A 20,418-nucleotide genomic window follows, 5' to 3' on the forward strand; every position below is an offset into this window, starting at 1 on the left:
GGGGAAAAAAGATGGCGGCTGTTTACCGTAGTTGCAAGACCTAAACTTTATGAAAATTAATCTTAATATTAATCCATATATAAAGCGCACCGGGTTATAAGCTGCACTGTCAGCTTTTGAGAAAATTTGTGGTTTTTAGGTGCGGCTAATAGTGCGGAAAATACGGTATGTGTTTGTTTGGCAGTAAAGGAAACTAACAACTATGAACTAGGTTTACAGCATATGAAATACATTTGGCAACAACATGCACTTTGAGAGTGCAGACAGCCCAGTTTTCATCAATTAATATATTCTGTAGACATACCCTCATCCGCTCTCTTTTCCTGAAAGCTGATCTGTCCAGTCCAGTTGGAAATGCATCTGCTTTGAGTGTCGCAGGATATCCACACATTCTTGCCATCTCTGTCGTAGCATAGCTTTCGTCGGTAAAGTGTGCGGAACAAACGTCCAATTTCTTGCCACTTTGGCATCTTTGGGCCACTGGTGCAACTTGAATCCGTCCCTGTTCGTGTTGTTACACCCTCCGACAACACACCGACGAGGCACGATGTCGCCAAGGTACGGAAAACAGTCGAAAAAACGGAAAATAACAGAGCTGATTTGACTCGGTGTTTGAGAAAATGGCGTATTGCTTCCCGGTGTGACGTCACATTGTGACGTCATCGCTCCGAGAGCGAATAATAGAAAGGCGTTTAATTCGCCAAAATTCACCCATTTAGAGTTCGGAAATCGGTTAAAAAAATATATGGTCTTTTTTCTGCAACATCAAGGTATATATTGACGCTTACATAGGTCTGGTGATAATGTTCCCCTTTAATCATAATGGGATGGCAACATTTGCAAAGCCTTCCTCATGGCCTTAACTAATGATTTTCCAAAATGTCCTTTTTCAGCAAAACACCTCCCTTGAAGCAATAGTACAAGTAAGTTGTCTACTTTTATTTTCTTCATTGCTCTTGTTTTTCTTCAGTAGTGAAGAACGCACAGTGCTGTTGTATTGAAGTATTTATTTTGTTGTAGAACGCTACCAGTGATAACCAGGGGGTCCAGCTGAGTGCAGTCCAGGCTGCCAGGTATGTAAACACACACACACGTCTATTATCTTGCATTCTATGTTCAAGATGACGCTGAAAACTGCACTTTGTGTTGTTGTTGAACATGATTTCTTTCGTTTGACTTCTTATGCAGTCAATGTGCACAAATAATTGACTGTTATCTGGCTGTTACTGTTTTGTAGGAAATTACTGTCCAGTGACCGCAACCCCCCCATAGATGACCTGATTAAGTCTGGGATCCTTCCTATTCTGGTCCACTGTCTGGATAGAGATGACAAGTAAAAAGGCTTTTTATATATTGTCTTTTATTGTAGTAAATCCAGCATGCCATAATTTCTGAATAGTTTACCTTTTTTGTGCTGAGTCAGTTTTGCATTCTTCAATGATATGCAAATGCCAGCTGTGCTCGCCTCTCATCCCAAGATGTGAACATTGAAGTAAAAATGCAAACGTGTTCCTGCCTTGAACTTCCAAGAATTGCAGCACACAAATGACCGAGCGCAGCCATAATGTTTGACACGTAATCCGTTTACGCTCAACATAACCTTAAACTGACTTTATTTTTTTCCGCTTGCCCTTCCTTTAGCCCTTCTCTTCAGTTTGAGGCAGCCTGGGCTCTAACCAACATTGCGTCTGGTACCTCAGAGCAGACCCAAGCTGTGGTGCAGTCCAGTAAGTGGCACAATATACTCTTATTTTATCTACATACATACTATGTACATTTTTAGTGTAGCTTGTTCACATGTGCAGGATATGCTCTGAACTAGGGCTGGGTTATATGGGCCTTTTTTTATTATTTGGATATTTTTAGGCCATGTCATGATACACCATATATATGTGGATATTTTTGCCTTAGCCTTGAATGAACACTTGATGCATATAATCACAGCAGTATGATGATTCTATGTGTCTACATTAAAACATTCTTCTTCATACTGCATTAATATATGCTACTTTTAAACTTTCATGCAGAGAGGGAAATCACAACTAAAAGTGTATTTATTAAAGAGTTATTAAGCAGTGGCACAAACATTCATGTCATTTCAAAACAGAAAGTGCAAGATTGTCAGAGACATTTTAAAACAAGCTATTAGTGCACTTTTGTGCATGATGTCACTAAGATGACATATCAAAACAACACTAAATTAAAGTGCACTTTTTGTACAGAACGCCACTACAATAGTTTAAAACAAATAAAGTGCACTTTTGTGCATGATGTCACACAATATATTTCAATAAGTGTCAAATAAAAATGAGCTGCATAATAGGAAATCAAATAGTGTACCGTATTTTCCGCACTATAAGGCGCACCGGATTATTAGCCGCACCTTCAATGAATGGCATATTTCATAACTTTGTCCACCAATAAGCCGCCCCGGACTATAAGCCGCGCCTACGCTGCGCTAAAGGGAATGTCAAAAAAACAGTCAGATAGGTCAGTCAAACTTTAATAATATATTAAAAACCAGCGTTCTAACAACTCTGTTCACTCCCAAAATGTACGCAAATGTGCAATCACAAACATAGTAAAATTCAAAATAGTGCAGAGCAATAGCAACATAATGTTGCTCGAACGTTAATGTCACAACACACAAAATAAACATAGCGCTCACTTTCTGAAGTTATTCTTCATTCGTAAATCCTTCGTCTTCGGTGTCCGAAGTGAAAAGTTGGGCAAATTTACGATCCACTGGCAGATGTTGGCGTCGTCTGGCGCTGCCTCCTCGTCTTAGTGAAGGTGTGTTCGCCTTCTGTCTTCCATTGTTCCCACGCAGTTAGCAGTCTAGCTTCGAATGCCCTGTTGACACCAATATCTAGCGGCTGGAGGTCTTTTGTCAATCCACCCGGAATGACGGCGAGTATTGAATTAAGCGCGTAAGCGTGTCTCTCAATGTGCTGTTATGAGCTAGCAAATATAACAACTACACTACCCAGCATGCAACGATAGTTACGAGCATGCGCGGTAGCCCTGAGAAGCGTTGTCGTATGCTGGGAGTTCGAATGTGGTTATGAGCACGCTGTGAGAAAACGTTGAGAACTCAGTTAACACGCCTCGTCTGCATTATTTATAATTAGACAGACAACACACTTAATAGGAGCCATTTTGGGGTCTTTACATAAACACACAAATGGAAATGAAACGTCACATATCCCAGCATGCACCGCGCGCTTCTTCTACGGGGAAAAAAGATGGCGGCTGTTTACCGTAGTTGCGAGACCTAAACTTTATGAAAATGAATCTTAATATTTATCCATATATAAAGCGCACCGGGTTATAAGGCGCACTGTCAGCTTTTGAGAAAGTTTGTGGTTTTTAGGTGCGCCTTATAGTGCGGAAAATACGGTACACTACCCAGCATGCAACGATAGTTACGAGCATGCGCGGTAGCCCTGAGAAGCGTTGTATGCTGGCAGTTAGAATGTGGTTATGAGCACGCTGTGAGTAAACGTTGAGAACTCAGTTAACACGCCTCGTCTGCATTATTTATAATTAGACAGACAACACACTTAATAGGAGCCATTTTGGGGTCTTTACATAAACACACAAATGGAAATGAAACGTCACATATCCCAGCATGCACCGCGCGCTTCTTCTACGGGGAAAAAAGATGGCGGCTGTTTACCGTAGTTGCGAGACCTAAACTTTATGAAAATGAATCTTAATATTTATCCATATATAAAGCGCACCGGGTTATAAGGCGCACTGTCAGCTTTTGAGAAAATTTGTGGTTTTTAGGTGCGCCTTATAGTGCGGAAAATACGGTATGTCCTTCACTATGTGGTAGGTTCCTGCGGACGTTATCTCCTTCTGTTGTTGACTAGTTTTTTCATACAGTGTTGATGTGGAAATGGTTGCTTGGGCATTTTGTTGGTGTGGCACCGAACGGAGATGTTGACATGCGGAGTTTCAAACACTCTTCATTCTCTAATGCAGGGGTCGGCAACCCAAAATGTTGAAAGAGCCATATTGGACCAAAAATACAAAAACAAATCTGTCTGGAGCCGCAAAAAATTAAAAGCCATATTACATACAGATAGTGTGTCATGAGATATAAATTGAATTAAGAGGACTTAAAGGAAACTAAATGAGCTCAAATATAGCTACAAATGAGGCATAATGATGCAATATGTACATATAGCTAGCCTAAATAGCATGTTAGCATCGATTAGCTTGCAGTCATGCAGTGACCAAATATGTCTGATTAGCACTCCACACAAGTCAATAACATCAACAAAACTCACCTTTCGTGAACAACATTAAGTTTGGTGGACAAAATGAGACAGAAAAAGAAGTGGCATAAAACACGTCCTAGAAAGTCGGAGAAAGTTATACATCTAAACAAACTACGGTGAGTTCAAGGACCGCCAAAATTAGTAGGACAGAACGGCGCTCGCCAAATACTCGAATCAGTGAAGCATGTTTAATATAAACAGTGTGCTTTGTAACAATTAGGAAGGTTTGTGTCATGTTTGTCCTCCTACAGAAACCATATTAAAACAAAAAATAGATTTTTTTCCCCTCATCTTTTTCCATTTTTCGTACATTTTTTAAAAAGCTCCAGAGAGCCACTAGGGCAGCGCTAAAGAGCCGCATGCGGCTCTAGAGCCGCGGGTTGCCGACCCCTGCTCTAGTGGGTGACTTTTCAAATGATGCTGCACATTAGCAGTAATGCTACTTTTTGGAGCAACGCTTTTGCCCCACACTTGACATATTACGGTTGTCTGTTCGACATCTTCCCGCTTGAAGCCAAACCACAGCCAGATGATGGACCCTGTGCTGTTTTTCTTGGGCATTAATTCTTCCTTCATTTGTTACCAGATTTGCACCTTTTTCTCTCTCGTATTACCACTCGTACCACAGCTAACGTTACCCATGCCGCTACCTCTCTGCTCCGCGAGGGCGTATACGTATGTGACGTATGTAAGAAGGTGCGCTTGTTTTATGTCTCTGTGAGAAGGAGAGACAAGAAAGAGTGAGAAGAGCCTGTAGTGTAATGCCCGCAGCTAAAAGCAACTGCGGGAGAACTAGGGCTGCAACTAACGATTAATTTCATAATCGATTAATCTGTCGATTGCTGCTTCGATTAATAATCGGATAAAATAGACAAACTACATTTCTATCCTTTACAGTATTTTATTGGGAAAAAAAACAGCATACTGGCGTCATGTTCTTTCAACTTGCCAAATAAAACAAGGAAAATGTTACCAAAATGCACACTTTTGACACCCCTGCTATAGATAATAAAGAATTAAATCTGATAAATGTATCGATAAAAAGCAGAGCCTGATGACGCATGCGCGGTTATCATAACTCTCTAGCTCTCTCTGTCTCTGCCCCTCCCTCACGAATGCTGCTGCACGCACAATTTGCTGTGTTTTTAACCTTCTTAACCCTGAACGTATATTGAAAATACACGCAACCCTAACTCAAAATGCCGGACATTTGAGGCATTTAAGAAACACCGCTCGACAGCTCCGCAAAAGAGGACATGTCCGGTGAAAAGAGGACGTATTGTCAGGAACTAGCCCGGTCGCTGCTAGCATGCTAGCAGCGGCCTATTTCACGTCCGGTGAAACCGATCGCTGCTAGTCCTCTTTTGCTAGCATGCTAGCAGCTAACGGGCTAGTTCCTGACCATACGTCCTCTTTTCACCGGACATGTCCTCTTTTGCGGAGCTGTCAGGGCGGAGTTTCATTCTGATTCTGATAAATGCCTCAAATGTCTGGCATTTTGAGTATTGTTTACACCAGGGGTGCTCACACTTTTTCTGCAGGCGAGCTACTTTTCAATTGATCAAGTCGTGGGGATCTACCTCATTCATATATATCATTTATATTTACTTATTTATGAAACATATGTTTTTGTTAACAAGTTAAAGGTGTTTAATGATAATGCAAGCATGTTTAACACATATAGTTAATATTGTTGATAAATTAAAGGTGTTTAATGATAATACAAGTATGTTTAATACATATAGTTACTATTGTTAACAAGTTGAAGGTGTTTAAAGATAATACAAGCATGTTTAACACTTATAGTTAATATTGGTAATAAGTTAAAGGTGTTTAAAGATAATACAAGCATGTTTAACACATATAGTTAATATTGTTAATAAGTTAAAAGTGTTTAGAGATAATACAAGCATGTTTAACACATATAGGTTCCTTTCTTTCATGAAGACAAGAATATAAGTTGGTGTATTACCTGATTCTGATGACAGTGGCGCTGATAAGGTCCGCATTTTCGAATGGAGGAGAAAAAAGTCCTCCTTTCTGTCCAATACCACATGAAAGTGGTTGGTTTTTGGCATCTTATTTATCCAGCTTCCGTACTCCTTTGTATACACTTTACAAGAAATACATTGTTGGCAAACTCCGTAGCTTGCTAGCTTGTGCACGCCAGCTTTCTGAGACTCTTATTTTCTTAGCGCAGGCAGAATGAAGCAGAGCTTTTATTGTGCAACTGTGCAGTCGGTCTTTGGAGTTTTGACGACAGGTACGGCGCCAGAGTCTGTTGAAATAAAGTGTTTCTCGCCTTCCAGTCGGTAATTTTAATGAGCTGGCAGCAGCCAGCGTCATCTCAGAAGACCCTCGGGTGCCGTGAATGTCAATCAAGTGACCAAAGTGACGTCATAGTGAAGATTTATGATCGCTCATTTTTAGGACTATTTTTTTAATGGCTGGCTGGTGATCGACTGACACACCCTCCGAGATCGACCGGTAGCTCGCGATCGACGTAATGAGCACCCCTGCTTTACACAACGTGCAGTACGCTACTTAATATGTCCGTGTGGAAACTCGTTCGGTACACTTCCGCACCGAAACGAAACCCCGTACCGAAACGGTTCGATACAAATACACGTACCGTTACACCCCTATTATTTTGATTATTGTTTCTCAGCTGTTTGTAAATGTTGCCGTTTATAAATAAAGGTTTTAAAAAAAAAGCATAGATCCAACAAATTGATGACTAAATTAATCGGCAACTATTTTTATAATCGATTTTAATCGATTAGTTGTTGCAGCCCTAGTGAGAACGTATACTTCAATATAGGGATGTCCCGATCCAGGTTTTTGCACTTCCGATCTGATACCGATATTGTTTTTGCACTTCCGATCCGATACCGATACTGACCGATACCGATACTGACCGATAATGGCCTATCCGAGCATGTATTAAAGTTTAAAGTTATTTAGCCTACTTAGTTGTCAGAATCATGTTGAAAAGGGGTTTAGTACTCTTGATAACAACTAGCCAGCTGAATTAGGGGAGTTTGAATAATACACAATGGTTGGTAACAAGAAACTGACCTGTTTATTCAAGGATAAACACAAAATAGACAAAATTATACATGACAAACAGAAATGGCATCATTGAAACTAGGGCTGGGCGATATGGCCTTTTTTTAATATTGCGATATTTTAAGGCCATATTGCGATACACGATATATATCTCGATATTTTGCCTTAGCCTTGAATGAGCACTTGATGCATATAATCACAGCAGTATGATGATTCTGTGTGTTTTGATTGATTGATTGAGACTTTTATTAGTAGGTTGCACAGTGAAGTACATATTCCGTACAATTGACCACTAAATGGTAACACCCCAATAAGTTTTTCAACTTGTTTAAGTCGGGGTCCACTTAAATTGATTAACCATACAGATATATACTATCAGATATATACTATCATCATAATACAGTCATCACACAAGATAATCACATTGAATTATTTACATTATTTATAATCCAGGGTGTGGAGGGGGGCGCCGGATGTAAGTGTCAAAAAGACAGCCAAAAGAGTTTGATATGAGAATAAATCTAAAGTTAAAATATAGGGTAGGAATGCACCCATTTGCAGGAAATGTAGTCTTGATTTTCAACATTTTCTTTCAAGGCCTGCATGTCTACATTAAAACCTTCTTCATACTGCATTAATATATGCTACTTTTAAACTTTCATGCAGAGAAGGAAATCACAACTAAAAAAAATCACTTATTTTTTCATACAGTGTTGATCTGGAAATTTTTGCCTCTGCATTTTGATGGTGTGGAAGTGTGGCACCGAACGGAGATAAGCGTCTCGACAGACGTTATAATATTTGAACAATGATGACGAAAACTGTTTTCTCTGTCGTGTCGAAAATTGTTATGCGCTTATTTTTTTATTTGATTTTGTGCGTGGCATATAATTGTTATGTGCAGAGGACGTTTAAACAGTGCGCAATTGCACAAGCGCACACCTTAGAGAGAACGTTGGTCACACGGCTGCTCTAGCATCACATCTAACGTTAGCCATACTGCTACCTCTCTGCTCGGGGAGGGCTTATACGTATGTGACGTGTGACGTATGACGTGACAGTATGTGACGTGTGTAAGAAGGTGCGCTTGCTGTCTGTGAGAGGGAGACACAGAAAAGAGTGAGAAGAGCCTGTCGTGTAATGCCAGCAGCTAAAAGCAACTGCGTTAGAATCCACAGACCTGTGCATGTGTTGAAGGTGTGCTGGAAAATGCGGAACGGAAATTATAGGGAGCAGCAGAAAAGTGGAATGTACTATTTAAATAGGTGCGTTGGAAAACACGGAGCAGAGTTGTTGTTTTTTAACTGGATCTGGATCGGCATTTTCCCATGCCTTGCCGATACGCATTTTTTTGCAAATATCGGCGGCCGATCCGATCCAAAAATCGGATCGGGACATCCCTACTCCAATATCACCATATAGTCATTTTCTATATCGAAAGAGACAAACCCCCGATATATTGTGTATATTCCATATATCGCCCAGCCCTACTCTGAACAACCATTTAAAAAATAAATAACAAGTTTACCTTTTTATTACTGGCCCTGTTAACAGTAGACATACCTGTGCAATCGAATGAGATCAACACAACTGTATATGAGTTGTTTTACCAATTTGCTGTGTAACAAAGAAAAAGACGCCTCATAAAAAGTGCCAACAGCATTATCACCTTCTACACTAGGTAGAGCAACTATACTGTGTGTAGTTATCTGTGCAAAATGTGGCACTTTCTGTGTGTCATTAGGTGTGTATCTACAGTGTTTCCCACAGGGCAGGCATCTATTTGTGGTCGGGGGGCGGGGGGTGGCAGCGGCGATGACCAAGAAGAACGCGGAGTTGGAATATAATTACAACACTTTATGTACATATTTATATACAGATTTGAACAATTAGTTATTCACTGAAATATATTTATTAATTGTGGTTCTTACAAAAAATATATCTTATAAAATATAAAAGCTAAAATGTCTCTTAAAGCTCTGCCCCTTTAATTAGTGCATACTAAATAATTTAACTTTAGCCTACTACTACAACCATATTATTTACCAGCAACATAAAGTGAAACAGAGGCAGAGGTGTATGTTTTGTCGTGGTCCTCTCTATAAGGCACATAAGAATATAAATTAGGACCCTTTTCATGAGAAAAGTGCATTTCTGATCTGACCCTGCTTTATTTTTCAGTGTTTGCTGAGTCTCACCTGTTCCCTCCGCCCTAATTTTTCTACTTGCCCGACTTCTCAAATCTTTTTGCCCCAATATTTTTACTTGTCCTGCCTAGGTTTTTTTCTGGCTGTGTAGTGCTCATGGCTTATATCTTACTAAAATCCTTCCCGTTGACTATTTACAACACTACACAGTATTTATTATTATTATTATCTATAATTACATTTAAATGGCATTGCATACATGTAAAATTAAATGCTATTTCACATTATTTGACCAGTAGCAGTTACACTCATCTGAACAGGTCAGCCACCTGTTTAAAGCCCGATCACAGTTGAAATCTTGAAATGAAGGGCCTTTAATGGCCAAAACATTAACCTGGACAACATTTTAACAGCTGGTTGGCTCAGATTTTATTCTTTTCATTGCATTCACATGCTGCAGTGGACAGTGGACATTTTAGCTCGAGTATTAATGTAGTATCTGAAGCACCGTCTCCATGTGTGTTTATTGACAACAGGGTTATAACCTGGACACGTTAGCTCGTCGGTATTGTAACAGGTGATTGTTATTACGTGCGTCTGCCCCGGACCCAGAGTCAAACAGCGGCGGTGTTAATGAAGCAGCGTCAGGCTGCTCACCGTCAGTGAAACGCTCGGTGAAATCGCGGATTAACGTTAAATATATGACGAGCCGCGAGCGATGCAGCTATAACCTATCTACATATAACCTATATTACCCTCGTATTTTGATCCCGTCCGTCCATCCGTCTTCGTCTTCTTCGTCTTCGTCTTCTTCTTCTGGCCCACCAGGTGAATTAAGTGCTATTGGCGGAGTTACAATGCATAGTAGGCTACCGCCACCTACTGCACCGGAGTTGTAACTACAAGGTACATTCACAGACAGAGTCCCATTGCTTTTATGAGCGGTCGAGCGAGTCAAAAGACGAAAAATCCATTTGTGGCGGACGTAATTCTTTTGTGGCGGGCCGCCACAAATAAATGAATGTGTGGGAAACACTGTGTATCTATTGTTGTGGCCTGTTTGTGAAAAATGTTTGAAAGATAGTTTTTTTGTTTAGTTAACCAAGGCTTTGTTCAAATATAGACGCTGTGCCGCTGTTCCTGAGGCTCCTTCACTCCCCTCATCAAAATGTGTGTGAACAGGCAGTCTGGGCTTTGGGCAACATCATCGGTAAGCTGCTCTCCGTGTGATGTGGTGCGCAATATTTTGGGTCAGTGTTGAGATAAAAGGTCAAACTGACAGCTCTTTGTGTAATTTGTCAGGCGACGGGCCACAATGCAGAGACTACGTGATTAGCTTAGGCGTTGTCAAGCCACTGCTGTCATTCATCAGTCCCTCCATCCCTATCACCTTTCTGCGCAATGTCACCTGGGTTATGGTCAATCTGTGCCGCCATAAAGACCCTCCCCCGCCTATGGAGACCATCCAAGAGGTGTGTAGTCTTTAGGCAATACATAGTGATTTCTCACATTTTTAACATCTAATCATTTCTATTTCTCATCCAAAGATCTTGCCAGCCCTCTGCGTGCTTATCCACCACACTGACGTCAGTGTGAGTAAAATCATTGTGCTCTACCATACAAGTAGACCCACTGGCTAAAACAAGAAAAATGTCTTTGTATCTGAAACTATTGCTATTTTACACAAAGAGAATCAAAAAGCATTGTATATTTTGTATAACTCACTGATTGTTCCATATCTAACATACTGTATTGAAGTGTGGGGTTAAAACATGTTTAAATCCTATCTTCCTTCTGCAGGAAAGAGCTTTAAGAATAATTACTGGAAATGCATACAGGGAATGCACAAACCCAATATTCCAACAGTTAAATTTGTTACAATTTCATGAACTGGCAGAGTATAATATCCATACCTGCCAACTACTCCGGTTTTCCCGTAATTAGTACGGTTTTCATCAACCTATTCCGGGTTACGGTTGCAGTGATAAAAAATACGGTTTTTCATTAATTAAATTATTTTTACTTTTTTTTAAGTTTTATTCACGAAATCGCGTAACAACAATAACAATCGACACTGCTTCCCGTAACTTCCTATCGAGCCATTCCGAATGCCATGCGCGAGGCTATTTATAGCACCGCTGCCAAGCACGAGGCACCAGTTGCCCATTGTTTCCAAACGAGCGAACGATCATGGAATCAGCCGGAGAAAAATCGCAAACGAGTCTTAAACCGAAAAGAAAACTGCAGTCATTCCGTGAAGAATATTCAAAAGCCTATCCGGGAATAATTATCCGTTCCAAAAAGGGTGAAAACTACGCAAATTGCACCTTGCAACAGTTCTACCGAACAACATTCAAAACAGATTTGTCAAAAGACAAAGTAATTATAAACTGAAAGGAACTGAGATCTTTAAAGAATCTATATTTAAAACAGTAATAATGAAAATTAGTATTTAAATCAGAGGTGTTTGTTCATGGAACAAATTTGATTGATAGTGGAATAAAACAATGTAAATCTCTCTTTGTATTTAAAAAAAAAAGTAAACAAATCCTGATGAAAAGGTATGACTGAGTAGAATGTTTTCTTAATTATTGGTTTAATTGTTGTAAAATGAAAATATGGCTTGAAAAGTCAATTATTTGTGAAAATAGGGGGAATACCGTATTTTCCGCACCATAAGGCGCCCTGGGTTATAAGCCGCGCCTTCAATGAACGGCATATTTCAAAACTTTGTCCACCTATAAGACGCCCCGTGTTATAAGCCGCATCTAACTGCGCTAAAGGAATGTCAAAAAAACAGTCAGGTCAGTCAAACTTTAATAATATATTAAAAACCAGCGTGATGTGGGCGCGCACGGAGTCGTATATCAACATGGACGGAGCTGCGTGAAAAAAGCCACCCGGCCTCTTCGCGTAAACTTACCTTAACCACTCGCTCATCTTTTCTTCATCCATCCCTTCGAGTTAGCTTTTATGATGACGCCGGCTGGAAAGGTCTCTTTTGGCAAGGTCTTCCTTTTGAATATCACCATGGGTGGAAGTTTCTGGCCATTAGCATGGCAAGCTAGAACCACAGTGAAGGATGACTTCTCATTCCCTGTGGTGCGAATATTCACCGTACGTGCTCCCGTTGTATCCACAGTGCGGTTCACAGGAATATCAAAAGTCAGTGGAACCTCGTCCATGTTGATAATGTTCTCTGGCCGGATCTTTTTTTCAGCTATCTTGTTTTTACAATATGCACGGAAAGTAGCCAGCTTTTCTTGAAAGTCTTTAGGCAGTTGCTGTGAAATAGTAATCCGTGTGCGGATGGAGAGATTGCGTCTTTTCATGAACCAGATCCCTGTCGCTTAGTAGGAGCCATTTTGTGGTCTTTACAGATGTAAACACACAAAGGAAATGAAACGTAATATTCGCGCGCTTCTTCTTCTTCTACGCGGGCGGGTGGTTGCTTACAGTAGAAGAAGAAGCGCTTCCTGTTCTATGGGGGCGGGTGCTTACCTTGGCGGTTGCTTGCGTAGAAGAAGAAGCACTTCCTCTTCTACGGGGAAAAAAGATGGCGGCTGTTTACCGTAGTTGCGAGACCGAAACTTTATGAAAATGAATCTTAATATTAATCCATATATAAAGCGCACCGGGTTATAAGGCGCACTGTCAGCTTTTGAGAAAATTTGTGGTTTTTAGGTGCGCCTTATAGTGCGGAAAATACGGTATATTAAGTTTTGACTTCTTTCTGCTCCTTTCATCCGTATTTTTACTCTAATACTAGATTGATTGATTTATTTTTATTTTATTCCTTTGTTTGAATTCTTTATGACTAAATGAACTGAACTGAATCTTTGCTGCTTCCAGATTTTGGTAGACACCGTGTGGGCTCTGTCCTATCTGACAGACGCTGGTAACGAGCAGATCCAAATGGTTATTGACTCCGGCATCGTGCCCCTTCTGGTACCGCTGCTCAGCCACCAGGAGGTCAAAGTACAGGTATGGGAACAAACTCTGAAAAGGTCTATAGTAGAAATGTCAGATAATATCGGCCGATAAATGCTTTAAAGTGTAATATCGGAAATGATCGGTATCGGTTTCAAAAAGTAAAATGTATGACTTTTTAAAACGCCGCTGTGTACACGGACGTAGGGAGAAGTACAGAGCGGCAATAAACCTTAAAGGCACTGCCTTTGCGTGCCGGCCCAATCACGTAATATCTACGGCTTTTCACACACACAAGTGAATGCAAGACGTACTTGGTCACACTGAGGGTGGCCATATAAACAAGTTTAACACTGTTACAAATATGCACCACACTGTGAACCCACACCAAACAAGAATGACAAACACATTTCGGGAGACCATCCGCACCGTAACACAACATAAACACACCAGAACAAATACCCAGAAGCCCTTGCAGCACTCACTCTTCCAGGACGCTACAATATACACCCCCCGCTACCACCAAACCCCCCAATCTCCCGAATTCGGAGGTCTCAAGTATGCTCTAGTATACTCTGGACTGAAGCTGTGTGCCTTCATTGTTTTTGTAGCTCTTGTTTTGAGGCATGTTTAAAAAAAATTTAAAAAATACTGCACTTTGTGAAAGTCGAAGTATAGTATTTCCCATAGTTGTAATGGGTATCAGGATTATCTCCGGGAGAGCATGTCCCAAATTCCAAGCTGTTTTGAGGCATGTTAAAAAAAATAATGCACTTTGTGACTTCAATAATAAATATGGCAGTGCCATGTTGGCACTTTTTTACATAACTTGAGTTGAAGTTGTTCTCTTATTTTGGAAAACCTTGTTTTTGACTGATTGATTGAAACTTGTATTAGTAGATTGCACAGTACAGTACATATTCCGTACAATTGACCACAAAATGGTAACACTTGAATAAGTTTTTCAACTTGTTTAAGTCGGGGTCCACGTTAATCAATTCATGGTAAAGTTACATTGTTTAATGCATCCAGCGGGGCATCACAACAAAATTAGGCATGATAATGTGTTAATTCCACGACTGTACAGGTAAAAGCCAGTAAATTAGAATATTTTGAAAAACTTGATTTATTTCAGTAATTGCATTCAAAAGGTGTAACTTGTACATTATATTTATTCATTGCACACAGACTGATGCATTCAAATGTTTATTTCATTTAATTTTGATGATTTGAAGTGGCAACAAATGAAAATCCAAAATTCCGTGTGTCACAAAATTAGAATATTACTTAAGGCTAATACAAAAAAGGGATTTTTAGAAATGTTGGCCAACTGAAAAGTATGAAAATGAAAAATATGAGCATGTACAATACTCAATACTTGGTTGGAGCTCCTTTTGCCTCAATTACTGCGTTAATGCGGCGTGGCATGGAGTCGATGAGTTTCTGGCACTGCTCAGGTGTTATGAGAGCCCAGGTTGCTCTGATAGTGGCCTTCAACTCTTCTGCGTTTTTGGGTCTGGCATTCTGCATCTTCCTTTTCACAATACCCCATAGATTTTCTATGGGGCTAAGGTCAGGGGAGTTGGCGGGCCAATTTAGAACAGAAATACCATGGTCCGTAAACCAGGCACGGGTAGATTTTGCGCTGTGTGCAGGCGCCAAGTCCTGTTGGAACTTGAAATCTCCATCTCCATAGAGCAGGTCAGCAGCAGGAAGCATGAAGTGCTCTAAAACTTGCTGGTAGACGGCTGCGTTGACCCTGGATCTCAGGAAACAGAGTGGACCGACACCAGCAGATGACATGGCACCCCAAACCATCACCCAACCATGCAAATTTTGCATTTCCTTTGGAAATCGAGGTCCCAGAGTCTGGAGGAAGACAGGAGAGGCACAGGATCCACGTTGCCTGAAGTCTAGTGTAAAGTTTCCACCATCAGTGATGGTTTGGGGTGCCATGTCATCTGCTGGTGTCGGTCCACTCTGTTTCCTGAGATCCAGGGTCAACGCAGCCGTCTACCAGCAAGTTTTAGAGCACTTCATGCTTCCTGCTGCTGACCTGCTCTATGGAGATGGAGATTTCAAGTTCCAACAGGACTTGGCGCCTGCACACAGCGCAAAATCTACCCGTGCCTGGTTTACGGACCATGGTATTTCTGTTCTAAATTGGCCCGCCAACTCCCCTGACCTTAGCCCCATAGAAAATCTGTGGGGTATTGTGAAAAGGAAGATGCCGAATGCCAGACCCAAAAACGCAGAAGAGTTGAAGGCCACTATCAGAGCAACCTGGGCTCTCATAACACCTGAGCAGTGCCAGAAACTCATCGACTCCATGCCACGCCGCATTAACGCAGTAATTGAGGCAAAAGGAGCTCCAACCAAGTATTGAGTATTGTACATGCTCATATTTTTCATTTTCATACTTTTCAGTTGGCCAACATTTCTAAAAATCCCTTTTTTGTATTAGCCTTAAGTAATATTCTAATTTTGTGACACACGGAATTTTGGATTTTCATTTGTTGCCACTTCAAATCATCAAAATTAAATGAAATAAACATTTGAATGCATCAGTCTGTGTGCAATGAATAAATATAATGTACAAGTTACACCTTTTGAATGCAATTACTGAAATAAATCAAGTTCTTCAAAATATTCTAATTTACTGGCTTTTACCTGTATATATCGGTATCGGTTGATATCGGAATCTGTAATTAAGAGTTGGACAATATCGGATATCGGCAAAAAAGCCATTATCGGACATCTCTAGTCTATAGTTATGCTGTTTTTTTAACTTGCCTGTGGCTATTTCATAACTACAACTGCGTCACAAATGTTGACATCTTTCTTCTTGACATGCAGACTGCTGCACTGAGGGCTGTGGGCAACATCGTGACTGGCACAGATGAACAGACACAGGTTGTGCTCAACTGTGACGCGCTCAACCACTTCCCCGCCCTTTTGTCGCACCCGAAGGAGAAAATCAACAAGGTACAGATGCGCACCCGGACACTTACTCTGTAACTAGGGTTGCAAAGGGGTGGAAAGTTTCCGGTAAATTTCCGGAAACTTACCACGTGGAGTTAAGCTCGGGAAATATTGACCATTTTTGGATTATTCAAAGTTGGACACCGTCCATGGGAATATATGGGAATTAATGGGGCATTACAATAATTATATATTTTTGAGCATCTTTGTGGCATTTTTGACGTAGCTCTTTGCACAGTTTTTGCAAATGTACACCGCCTTTCTGCCTACATTGGTTGGGGTGAAATGTCTCCACACATCAGATGGTGTACGTGGCATTATTATGTTTGTGTTTATTTACTCTTGATAAACACTAATGCAATGCCACACACAGATATAGTCAGCTAAACAATTGGAGTAGTCTTTAAAAATATTTGACTGATGGACAAATGAATAGAAATACCGTATTTTCCGCACCATAAGCCGCCCTGGGTTATAAGCCGCGCCTTCAATGAACGGCATATTTCAAAACTTTGTCCACCTATAAGCCGCCCCGTGTTATAAGCCGCATCTAACTGCGCTAAAGGAATGTCAAAAAAACAGTCAGATAGGTCAGTCAAACTTTAATAATATATTAAAAACCAGCGTGATGTGGGCGCGCATGGAGTCGTATATCAACATGGACAGAGCTGCGTGAAAAAAGCCACCCGGCCTCTTCGCGTAAACTTCCCTTAACCACTCGCTCATCTTTTCTTCATCCATCCATCCCTTCGAGTTAGCTTTTATGATGACGCCGGCTGGAAAGGTCTCTTTTGGCAAGGTCTTCCTTTTGAATATCACCATGGGTGGAAGTTTCTGGCCATTAGCATGGCAAGCTAGAACCACAGTGAAGGATGACTTCTCATTCCCTGTGGTGCGAATATTCACCGTACGTGCTCCCGTTGTATCCACAGTGCGGTTCACAGGAATATCAAAAGTCAGTGGAACCTCGTCCATGTTGATAATGTTCTCTGGCCGGATCTTTTTTTCAGCTATCTTGTTTTTACAATATGCACGGAAAGTAGCCAGCTTTTCTTGAAAGTCTTTAGGCAGTTGCTGTGAAATAGTAGTCCTTGTGCGGATGGAGAGATTGCGTCTTTTCATGAACCGGAAACCTTTTGCTTAGTAGGAGCCATTTTGTGGGCTTTACAGATGTAAACACACAAAGGAAATGAAACGTAATATCCGCGCGCTTCTTCTTCTTCTACGAGGGCGGGTGGTTGCTTACAGTAGAAGAAGAAGCGCTTCCTGTTCTATGGGGGCGGGTGCTTACCTTGGCGGTTGCTTGCGTAGAAGAAGAAGCACTTCCTCTTCTACGGGGAAAAAAGATGGCGGCTGTTTACCGTAGTTGCGAGACCGAAACTTTATGAAAATGAATCTTAATATTAATCCATATATAAAGCGCACCGGGTTATAAGCCGCACTGTCAGCGCTTGAGTAAATTTGTGGTTTTTAGGTGCGGCTAATAGTGCGGAAAATACGGTAGTCTAGATGAATAAAGTAACAGTCAATCAGCATGCTAAATCAAACTATAACCTACATTCTTGTATGACAACAGAATGGCTAGCAGAACAGAAGGCGGAGGAAACTACACCTTTTCATTTAGTATTTGCTAGTTCAGAGGTCGGCAACCCAAAATGTTGAAAGAGCCATATTGGACCAAAAATACAAAAACAAATCTGTCTGGAGCCGCAAAAAATTAAAAGCCATATTACATGATAGTTTGTCATGAGATATACGTTGAATTAAGAGGACTTAAAGGAAACTAAATGAGCTCAAATATACCTACAAATGAGGCATAATGATGCATAATATTGCTAGCCTAAATAGCATGATAGCATCGATTAGCTTGCAGTCATGCAGTGACCAAATATGTCTGATTAGCACTCCACACAAGTCAATAACATCAACAAAACTCACCTTTGTGGGTTCGCACACAATGTTAAAAGTTTGGTGGACAAAATGAGACAGAAAAAGAAGTGGCATAAAACACGTCCTAGACCTAGAAAGTCGGAGAAAGTTATACACTACGGTGAGTTCAAAGACCGCCAAAATTAGTAGGGACAAAACGGCGCTCGCCAAATACTCGAATCAGTGAAGCATGTTTAATATAAACAGTGTGCTTTATAACAATTAGGGAGGTTTGTGAAACCATATTAAAACAAACAAAACATTTTTTCACCTCATTCTTTTCCATTTGTCATACATTTTTGAAAAAGCTCCAGAGAGCCACTAGGGCGGCGCTAAAGAGCCGCATGCGGCTCCAGAGCCGCGGGTTGCCGACCCCTGTGCGAGTTGAACTTTACACATTACAAAGAAGGTAAATTCGGATCACTAATGTTGTTAGCATAAATGAATGGGATTTAACATAGAGAAAATTAGCATCACGGCTAACGGATAAATATTTTCAGTTCATTATGAAACTGTGGTGGTACATAAATCTAGCTAGCAACAAATATTGGCCCCAAAATCATTTAACAAGTACAGGAACAGATAGCTAGCTTGAGTGAAAGTCTGCTGGAGTAGTCTACAGTCATACAATAACAAGCAATTACACCTCTATTAAACTTAAAGGGGAACATTATCACCAGACCTAAGTAAGCGTCAATATATACCTTGATGTTGCAGAAAAAAGACCATATATTTTTTTAACCGATTTCCGAACTCTAAATGGATGAATTTTGGCGAATTAAACGCCTTTCTAATATTCGATCTCGGACGTGACGTCACATCGGGAAGCAATCCGCCATTTTCTCAAACACCGAGTCAAATCAGCTCTGTTATTTTCCGTTTTTTCGACTGTTTTCCGTACCTTGGAGACATGCCTCGTCGGTGTGTTGTCGGAGGGTGTAACAACACCAACAGGGACGGATTCAAGTTGCACCAGTGGCCCAAAGATGCCAAAGTGGCAAGAAATTGGACGTTTGTTCCGCACACTTTACCGACGAACGCTATGCTACGACAGAGATGGCAAGAATGTGTGGATATCCTGCGACACTCAAAGCAGATGCATTTCCAACGATAAAGTCAAAGAAATCTGCCGCCAGACCCCCATTGAATCTGCCGGAGTGTGTGAGCAATTCAGGGACAAAGGACCTCGCTAGCACGGCAAGCAATGGCGGCAGTTTGTTCCCGCAGACGAGCGAGCTAAACCCCCTATCGACCCTAGCTTCCCTGGCCTGCTGACATCAACTCCAAAACTGGACGGATCAGCTTTCAGGAAAAGAGCGCGGATGAGGGTATGTCTACAGAATATATTAATTGATGAAAATTGGACTGTCTGCACTCTCAAAGTGCATGTTGTTGCCAAATGTATTTCATATGTTGTAAACCTAGTTCATAGTTGTTAGTTTCCTTTAATGCCAAACAAACACATACCAATCGTTGGTTAGAAGGCGATCGCCGAATTCGTCCTCGCTTTCTCCCGTGTCGCTGGCTGTCGTGTCGTTTTCGTCGTTTTTGTCGTTTTCGCTTGCATACGGTTCAAACCGATATGGCTCAATAGCTTCAGTTTCTTCTTCAATTTCGTTTTCGCTACCTGCCTCCACACTACAACCATCCGTTTCAATACATGCGTAATCTGTTGAATCGCTTAAGCCGCTGAAATCCGAGCTAATGTCGCTATAGCTTGCTGTTCTTTCCGCCATGTTTGTTTGTGTTGGCTTCACTATGTGACGTCACAGGAAAATGGCACTTTGAAGCTTTTTTTTAGGGATATTGCGTAATGGGTAAATTTTTTTTTTTTTTTTCGAAAAATATAATAAGCCACTGGGAACTGATTTTTAATGGTTTTAACAATTCTGAAATTGTGATAATGTTCCCCTTTAAATAATTACCTGACTGGATGAAGTCCTTGGGCTCAAATACTAGTGTGGCCTCAATAGCCCTGCTGTAGTGTGTAGCATGCTGGGAATTATCTGGGCATGTGATGGAAGAATGCACTGCACATGTGATTGAGGAATGCACAGAGAAGGGTTGAAATT

The 20,418-nt window shown here is 40.9% G+C and overlaps 1 protein-coding gene across 1 annotated transcript in view; it reads left to right on the plus strand.

Annotated features, from left to right (window-relative positions):
* Positions 1-20,418, plus strand: part of kpna4 (karyopherin alpha 4 (importin alpha 3)) — a 69,520-nt gene that overhangs the window by 38,569 nt on the left and 10,533 nt on the right. The window contains exons 4-12 of the mRNA XM_061973240.2: positions 894-923; positions 1,021-1,073; positions 1,238-1,333; positions 1,642-1,727; positions 10,629-10,715; positions 10,808-10,977; positions 11,053-11,097; positions 13,358-13,489; positions 16,292-16,420. Of these exons, the coding sequence (XP_061829224.1) occupies positions 894-923; positions 1,021-1,073; positions 1,238-1,333; positions 1,642-1,727; positions 10,629-10,715; positions 10,808-10,977; positions 11,053-11,097; positions 13,358-13,489; positions 16,292-16,420 (828 nt within the window). The remainder of the gene's footprint in view (positions 1-893; positions 924-1,020; positions 1,074-1,237; positions 1,334-1,641; positions 1,728-10,628; positions 10,716-10,807; positions 10,978-11,052; positions 11,098-13,357; positions 13,490-16,291; positions 16,421-20,418) is intronic.

Source organism: Nerophis lumbriciformis, linkage group LG17 (assembly GCF_033978685.3).
Source record: "Nerophis lumbriciformis linkage group LG17, RoL_Nlum_v2.1, whole genome shotgun sequence".
Taxonomy (NCBI): Eukaryota; Metazoa; Chordata; class Actinopteri; order Syngnathiformes; family Syngnathidae; genus Nerophis; species Nerophis lumbriciformis.